Source organism: Chrysochloris asiatica, unplaced genomic scaffold (genome assembly GCF_000296735.1).
Source record: "Chrysochloris asiatica unplaced genomic scaffold, ChrAsi1.0 scaffold00321, whole genome shotgun sequence".
In the NCBI taxonomy this organism is placed as follows: domain Eukaryota; kingdom Metazoa; phylum Chordata; class Mammalia; order Afrosoricida; family Chrysochloridae; genus Chrysochloris; species Chrysochloris asiatica.
Genome location: NW_006408839.1, coordinates 2,049,099 through 2,057,385, shown reverse-complemented (window position 1 = coordinate 2,057,385; position 8,287 = coordinate 2,049,099). Strand labels below are relative to the sequence as shown.

General features: G+C 47.7%; 1 protein-coding gene across 1 annotated transcript in view; it reads left to right on the top strand.

Moving 5' to 3' along the window:
- The window catches only part of SEMA5A (sema domain, seven thrombospondin repeats (type 1 and type 1-like), transmembrane domain (TM) and short cytoplasmic domain, (semaphorin) 5A), a 272,757-nt gene that overhangs the window by 206,360 nt on the left and 58,110 nt on the right, over positions 1 to 8,287 (top strand). Inside the window, exon 14 of the mRNA XM_006875343.1 lies at positions 6,007 to 6,154. Coding sequence (XP_006875405.1) covers positions 6,007 to 6,154 — 148 coding nt within the window. The remainder of the gene's footprint in view (positions 1 to 6,006; positions 6,155 to 8,287) is intronic.

The window sequence follows — 8,287 nt, the reverse complement described above, 5'->3', positions numbered from 1 at the left end:
TATTTAAAATACTGGTGGCATAGGTTTCAGTACCACAATATGACAAACTTACAGACGTTGTTGTTAGGTGTCATGAAGTCAGTACCGACTCATAGCACCCTGTACACAACAGAAGGAAACCCTGCCCAGTCTGCACCAACCTCACAATCATTGCTACAGTTAAGCCCCTTACTGTTGCCATTGTGTCAATCCATCTCATTGGGATCTTCGTCTTTTTCTCCGACCTTCCACTTTACCAAACATGATATCCTTCACCAGAGACTGGTCTCTCCTGTCCAAAGTATGTTCTTAGTATGTCAGATGAAGTCAGGCCATCGTGGCCTCCAAGGAGCACTCTGGCTGCACTTCTTACAACACAGATCTGTTGGTTCTTTTGGTAGCCCATGGCACTTTCAATATTCTCCTCCAACACCATAACTAAAAAGCATCAATTCTTCTACAGTCTTCCTTATTCACTGTCCAGCTTTTGAATGCATATGAGGTTATTGAAAATACCATGGCTTGGGTAGTACTCAAAAATTGACGTCTTTGCTCTTGAGTACTTTAAAGAGGTCTTGTGCAGCAGATTTGCCTAGTGCAATATATCTTTTGATGTCGTGACTGCTGCTTCCATGAATGCTGATGGTTGATCCAAGCAAAATGAAGTCTTGGACAACGTCAATCTTTTCTCCATTCATATGGATGTTATTTATTGGTCCAGTGGTGAGGATTTTTCTTTTGTTTACATTGAGGTGCACCCCATACTGAAGGTTGTGGCCACCACCTTCAGAAGTGTCCAGTCCTAGATGGAGGATATGTTGAGAAGCAATAGCTGTGAATGGGGCTATTTTTGCTTACTAAAGGACTCTGTAATTTTGTAGCAATACTTTTTGACTGACCCTCAGAAACAAGCTCATTCGTCATCTGATTTATCCTTAGCTCATGCCATCTTCAAAAATAAACAGCTTAATTCTGACTAGGTCATTGGTGCTGTTCAGTTAAATCATCACGGTGATTCTTGGGAGTTTCTGTCCTTTCATCTGTGAGTCTGCTTGGAAATACAATGGATCCTTCTGTTCTTGGGCTGCCTGCTGTAAGCGACACCACCCATGGACACTGAGTGAGATGTGGAGAGTGCAGTTGGGGAGCGTTGACTTGGCCATTTCTTCCAATGGCGTTCTCAAGATAATTGTCAGTTCGTCCTGGAACACTCCACACACCAGTGCATGAGGGGACTTCAGAAAATTCACAGAGACTGATGTTCATGTGTTCCATTATGCCATTGCACTAATTGGTTTCCAGCGTCTTCAATTTTTGTCATTTTTATTTCTTCTGCACAGAGAATGATCAATAGTTGCACCTTAAATGACCACTCATGAACTTTTAAGATCCCAGTCACTACTCACCACAGTAGGATATAGAAGATTATCTGCCGGCACTCTGAGACCAGAAGAATTAGATGGTGCCCTTCTACCAATAACAAGTGCTCTGAAAGGCATCACAATCAAAGGTCCAGATAGAGAGGGAGACAATGTGGAACAAAACAAGATTATTTATAAAAAAAAAAAAGGCCAGGCTTCTTTGTCAGAAAGAGGCTGGAGGGACCCAAGACTATGGTCCTCAGTGACCCTTAAGGTCTGGAATGAAATCCACCCTTGTGCCCCTATTTTCACCCAAGAGGTAGATAGGTCTATAGTGGGAACAACATCACTAGTAAGATTCCTCCCCATGGAAAGGTCAACCATTCAAGATCAAAAGGACAACCTTTACCTAAGAACAGAGTTGAGAAGTATTGGGAAGGAGGGTGGAAGGGAACAAGGAACCACAGGGAGGGAGTGGGTAACTGTTGTTACATGGAGGGGACTGCATTCGTTGAGATGAAACGGGGTGTACAGTTTATTGAATATAAAACTGATGGTCTGCTCTGTAAACCTTCACTCAATTCCCAATAAAAAGTTTTAACAAAAGGTTCTTGGAGACATGGAATGCAAAGAGTAAGGAATCCCTCTATCCTGTTCCTTACCAAAATCCCACCACTTTGAAGCAGACCCTCACCCTGTCATACAGGGTTGTCTTAACTGGAGTCATTTTGGAAGCAGATCTTCAAGCCTTTCTTCCATGGGCCACTTGTTGAATTTGAACCACCAACCTTTAGGTCAATAGATGAATACAAGCCACCCAGGGCCCTGGGCCTTTCCATAGCTGCTCTCATTTTTAGCATTTTATTGTGGTGTGTGTGAAAGTTTACAGAGCAAGCAGGTTTTCCATCCTACAGCCCAGGCGCGTTTTGTTTCTTGCATTTGGTTGGAATTCCCTCACTGTAGCGCCGCTCTTCCCGCTACCTCCCTGTGTTCCCCACTTCCATTCCCCCATCTGTTCCCAGCCCTTCCTGCCTTCTGAACTTTATCCCTGGGAATGTGCTGCCCTACAGGTCTCCTGCGTCAATGGTTGGAAGAAGTGTGTTCCTTAGCATTACATTGTCCACTTTATGCACCTGCCTGTGTTGGCTGAAAGGTGATCCCCAGACGTGTGTTCACTTCCATGTTTGAAGGATGTTCAACTTCAACTCCGTGTGGTTCACCAGTGGCCCAGTCCTAGAAGTTTGGTCTTCTCCGTGCTTTTGGATGGTGTTCCGCACTTTTCTCCCTCTCTGTCCTGGACCTTCTACTGTGATCCCGATCAGAGCTGTGGGCAGCAGTAATTCTTGATGTGAATGTTTAGAGAAGCAGAGTGACTGACTAGTCCAGGTTCTTAGGAATCTTCTTCCAACAGGAGAGCAGGTGTCTCCCCCTGACTTCCACATGGACTTTGATTCTGCTGTCTGTCTGTCTGTCTGGTCTACGCATTCACACGGGTGCCACATGACATTCCCACCTCTTCCAAACCCTACAGGACCCCTTCCTTGACCTCTTATTTAACATCATGCTTCTCTAACTCAGAGTCTGACTTCCTATGGATGGATGCCCCATAATTCTGTGATGGTTTTCTCGGGCTGCTATAAAAGAGATCCCACAAGGAGTTGACTTGAACAAACCGAACTGTATTTTCCCTCAGTTTGTCATCATCACTTATTGTCAAGTTGATCTGACTCATAACAACTTGTAGAATGACCTCATAGCATTTCTTCCGCTGCCGTCTTCATGGCAATGTTGTGGTTAGGTGTCGTCAAGTCTCTTCCGATTCCTAGTGACCTTACGCACAACGTAATGAAACACTGGGCTGTAAACACTGACTTTTCCATTGCCAGCTGAGCGTGTGGACCCCTGGTGCAGCACTGTAGAATCAGCACTGGACTGTGAACCACAAGGTTGGCAGTTCAAACTCACCAGCTACTCCCCGTAAACCCTATCCAGGGTTGTTGTGAGTCGGAATCAAGTCGGGGGCACCTGACAACAGCAGCAACTGGGTGTCATTTCACACGGAGCCACCAGGGTCCCTGTCCCACAGTGCAGGAAACCTGAAGGCAGAGTTCAGGAAGGCTTTTGCTTTCTCACTCGGAAGCTCCTTGTCTCTTTTTCAGCTTCTCTTTCTTCACATGGGTGTATCTTCCCCTCGGTTTGTGTGTCCTTCTTTGCATTCAAGTTGTTCCTTTTGTCTCAAAGTCATTGTTTAAAGACACACCACCCTACCCTGATATGGCCCATGAATGTAGCAAAGAAACTTAGCCCAAATGGAAGCACAGCTACAGGAACGGTAGTGGTGTTGTTATGAGCTGTCAAGTTGGGTCTGACCCACAGCGGCCCTGTGTAGGGTTTCTGAGGATCGGCTGATGGGTTTAAACCATCGATGGCACACTTCCAACAGACCTCGCGGTCCTGTGCTCATCTTACAGCCCCGCACTACACCAGGTAGTCAGAGGAGGAGGAGGAAAGTACCATGCAGTGAGGATTTACAAAACAAATTTTTGGAGGATACAGTTCAATCCATAACATTCCATCCACTGGCCCCCTGAATTCATGTTCTTTACATGCAGGACACATTTACCCCATTGTTGTTGTTGTTGTTGTTGTGTGCCATCGAGTCAGTTCCCACCCATAGCGACCCTGCACAGGGTTTCTGAGGCTATAAATCTTTACGGGAGCAGAAAGCCTCATCTTTCTCCTCTAGAATTGCTGGTAGTTTTGAACTGCTGATCCTGCGGTTCGTAGCCCAGTTCGTAACCACTGTGCTACCAGAGCTCCAGTACATCATCCCCAAAAATCTTAAATCAATTCCAAGACTAAAATCATACGTTCTGAGTCGTCTAAATTGAGTATGGGTGGTCCTTGGAGCAGATTTCCACCTTGGGACAAAATTCCTTTCCAGCTTTGGAAAGCCTTCTGGTCAGACTTGGCTTCATTGCTTCCTCTTTCTCCTGGCCTCCCTATCTCGAGGCTCTGCCCCTTCCTCAAACATCATTCTCACTGGGTTCAGGACCACCAAAGAGATGACCCACCATCCCCACAATGCTCTAACTCTGAAGGTGCTCTTGAGACCTCCTCCTCCTTCCTTGTCATCGTCGCCTTATTATTCTTATTCTCTGTGAATTGGGTGGAAGTTTCCAGAGTGCATTGTTTCTCCCGTTCCTACACATTCGATTCTTGTCCTCGGCTGCAGTCCTTGCATTGTGACAGCGCTCTTCCCACTTCCTCCCCACGTTGGCTGTTTCCATTCACCGTGTGGGGACCTTCTTGTCGCCTCACGAAGTTCAAGCTCTTCCTCTGTGGTCCAGAGGACCACATCTTGTTGCCTGTCACCTCTGCCTTCTCTTCTCCTCAGTCCTGTTTCTTCCACCACTTCTCCCATCTCTACCTCCCACCCATTTCCAAAATACCCACGGACACTCAACACAGCTGACCTTCAGTGCGGCATCACTGTTAACGTTCCATTCTTGTCCCTGCTCCTACCCCTTTCCCACTTGGTCGGAAGGTCTCCTGACTTGATGGGAAGCAGATGACTTGGGATCAGCACTTGTCAGGAAATTACCCCCTTCCCCAGATTCCTTTTGCCCCTATAGGGCCACCCTTCTGCCCCGTAGCCCTTGTGTCCATCTGTACCTGTCTATCTTAGACCATGGCCCCTGCAACCAGGGAGGGCTCTTGGCCTTGTGCTTTGTGTTCTGAACCTGAACATTGGTTGGCAGTGGTGGCATTGAAGGGGACAATAACAGTCTTCTGTGGCTGTAGTCTCCAGAAGCTACATTTGTGCTTACTGGAGAGACCGTTGGCTCTGCATGGTCCTCTCAACTCACCAGGTTGGGCACACTCCTTGCTGCTCTTCTGGTTCATGGTCCTTCCCTTCGGCGATCCTTGTATTACCAGAGATTGAAGGCAAATGTCACTCTCCACATGGAAAAGGAGGCCTTGGGTGTCTATTTGAACTTGGCAGTGTGGATATCTGTGTCAATGTCTAGAAGTGTGTTTCATTGCTGAAAACGAGGGCGAATATTTGTAAACAGAAAATTGGTTGTTTTTTGGTAACTCAAGTTCTTAAATCAAGGGTTTTTTGACAGCTTTCTGAGAGCCTACATAGATAGCAGTGCAGATGTCTGCATATTCCAAATACTCAACACGAAAACTCCTGCTTTCACTTGGGACTTACGCCAACAGGACTGTCGGGTCGGTTTGATTCACAGAAGACAAATGGACCCAATCCTGCTGATTTTGTATGCGGCGCCCCCTGTAGTCTGTCAGTGCACATGTTTGCAAGCCCCAACCTCTCCAGGGATGTTTCTGTATGCCCCCTGGGTTTGGGTGTCTGTCTATTGAAGGGTTCTGTTTTGTTTGTTTCTCCTAATTGGCTGCCCAGGAAGATCCATCCTGCGTTGTGAGTTTAGCATTTTCCTCATTATCTTCGTGCATCCCACTGTCTGTTCCCCGCGCATGGGCAGTACCACACCTGCCTCCTTTCCTGAGCCACCACTGGACCACCACCCCCTCCCCATGGAGCATGCCCATGTGTTCAGCATCTGTGAGGCCTTGGGACGGGAAGTCCCTGACCTCAGAATCCACTAACGGTTTCCATTTACTCTTTATTTCTTCATCACAGATACTGCAATGAACACTTGCTGTGCCCTCCACATGTGTTCTGGACAGGCTGGGGGCCTTGGGAACGGTGCACGGCCCAGTGTGGGGGCGGCATTCAAGCTCGCCGCAGGACCTGTGAGAATGGGCCAGACTGTGCAGGTTGTAACGTGGTGAGTAGGCGCTTCTCGGCCCCAGCACAGTGCAGAGCTGCGATTTCTCAGTCAGCTCAGCACACACTAGGTGCTCTGCAAACACCAGGAGCACATACTAGGTGCTCTTCACAAGCTAGAATCTCTGCACAATGGTATCTGTACACACTAGGTGCACTGCCCAAACATGCACACAGGCTACATACTCTAGCTACTGGCCACATACTAGGTGCGCTGCACATACCACGTGCTCTGCAGACAACACTTGCACACACTACATTGTCTGCACAAACAACCTGTGTACACATTAGGGGCTCTGCAAGCAACACATGCACGCAGAGGATTCTTCTACAGACAGTAGGTACTGTGTACACATCAGCCACTCTGCAGACACATGTACACACAATAGGGGCTCTGCAGACACATGTACACATGGGCGCTCTGCAGATGCATGTGCATGCATTAGGGGCTCTGCAAATACATGTATGCACACTAGGAGCTCTGCAGATGCATGTACACACACTGAGGGTTCTGCACATGTATGTACACACACTAGGGGCTCTGCAGATGCGTGTACACACACTAGGGGCTCTGCACACTTATGTACACACACTAGGAGCTCTGCAGATGCATGTACACACAGTAGGGGCTCTGCACACTTACTTACACACAGTAGGGGCTCTGCAGACACATGTATGCACACTAGGGGCTCTGCACACATGTGTACACACACTAGGGGCTCTGCAGACACGTGTATACACACTAGGGGCTCTGCAAACATATATACACACACTAGGAGCTCTGAAGACACGTGTATACACACTAGGGGCTCTGCAAACATATGTACACACACTAGGAGCTCTGAAGACACTAGGAGCTCTGAAGACACGTGTATACACACTAGGGGCTCTGCAAACATACGTGCACACACTGGGTGCTCTACATGCACTTGATAGTCTGAAAATATCCGAAGTGTTTCAGTTCCGTAGGGCTGTGATGACGAGAGTGCACATGTCCTCCCTCAACAGAGAAGCCACAACAATTCCCATTCTCACAGCGCTGTAGACAGGATGTGGGAATCCGGGCCCAGCCTCGGTCGTCAGGCTCCCTGTGTGTGCTTGGGGGGATGGTCTTTGTCTGTTGTCAGCGTCTGGTCCTCGAGTCCTTGGGGACCTGCATGCGACCATCCTCAGTGGCTGCAGCTGCCCTGCCAGCCCAGCTCTTACAGGGTTGCCTTCTCTGTTAGCATCCAGGCTGTTTGCACGTCATGTGGTTTGATGTGACTGAGTCCGTGCTGACTCGTGGCGGCCCCCTGACAGCTGAGCTCCGTAGGTATTCCAGGCTGCGACCCTTCAGAAACAGGGTCATTAGTCTTGTCTTCTGAGACCTCCCGGGTGGCTTCAAACCACCAACCTTCCGTCTGCTAGTCAAGTGTGTGATGACTGTTTACACCACCCAGGGATCAACCACATTCAATTCGGGTTTTCAGTTAACAGAGATGGGGCGGGGGAAGTGTCGTGGAATGGTTTACAAGCATACCGATTCAGCTCGAGGCTGGAGAAAGGCACCTGATCACAGTTTAATTGTCATCTGCTTTGACTTTTGACAGGCGCGTTTCCTCTTGCAGAAGTGGCATCAATGTTTAATTATAGCAACAATCTCGTTTAATTTGTGTTTTGCTTAAGATTTGCCATCCCAATTTTTTTGTATTATTTCATCTGCATGCTTTCCATGGTATAACTGAATATGTGTAATGTCAGATGGTGAAACAATTCACATACATAATCATTTTCAAAGGGACTTGTAATTAACTAAAGAAGGCACAACAGATGCAGGAGCTGGAAAAAATGGCTCCAGCACTGAATATTTTTCACAGATGTTACAGTTCCTCTCTTCTCTTGTACTGCCCTATCCCGTTAGCCAGGTGCCCTCAAGTCAACTCTGACTCATGGTGCCCCGTGTGTGTCAGAGTAGAACTGTGCCCACAGGGTTCTCAGTGGATGAGTTTTCATAAGTAGATCCCACTCATGGTGCCTTGTGTGTCAGAGTAGAACTGTGATCCACAGGGTTCTCAGTGGATGATATTTCATAAGTAGATCCCGCTCATGGTGTCCCCTGTGTGTCAGAGTAGAACTGTGCTCCACAGGGTTCTCA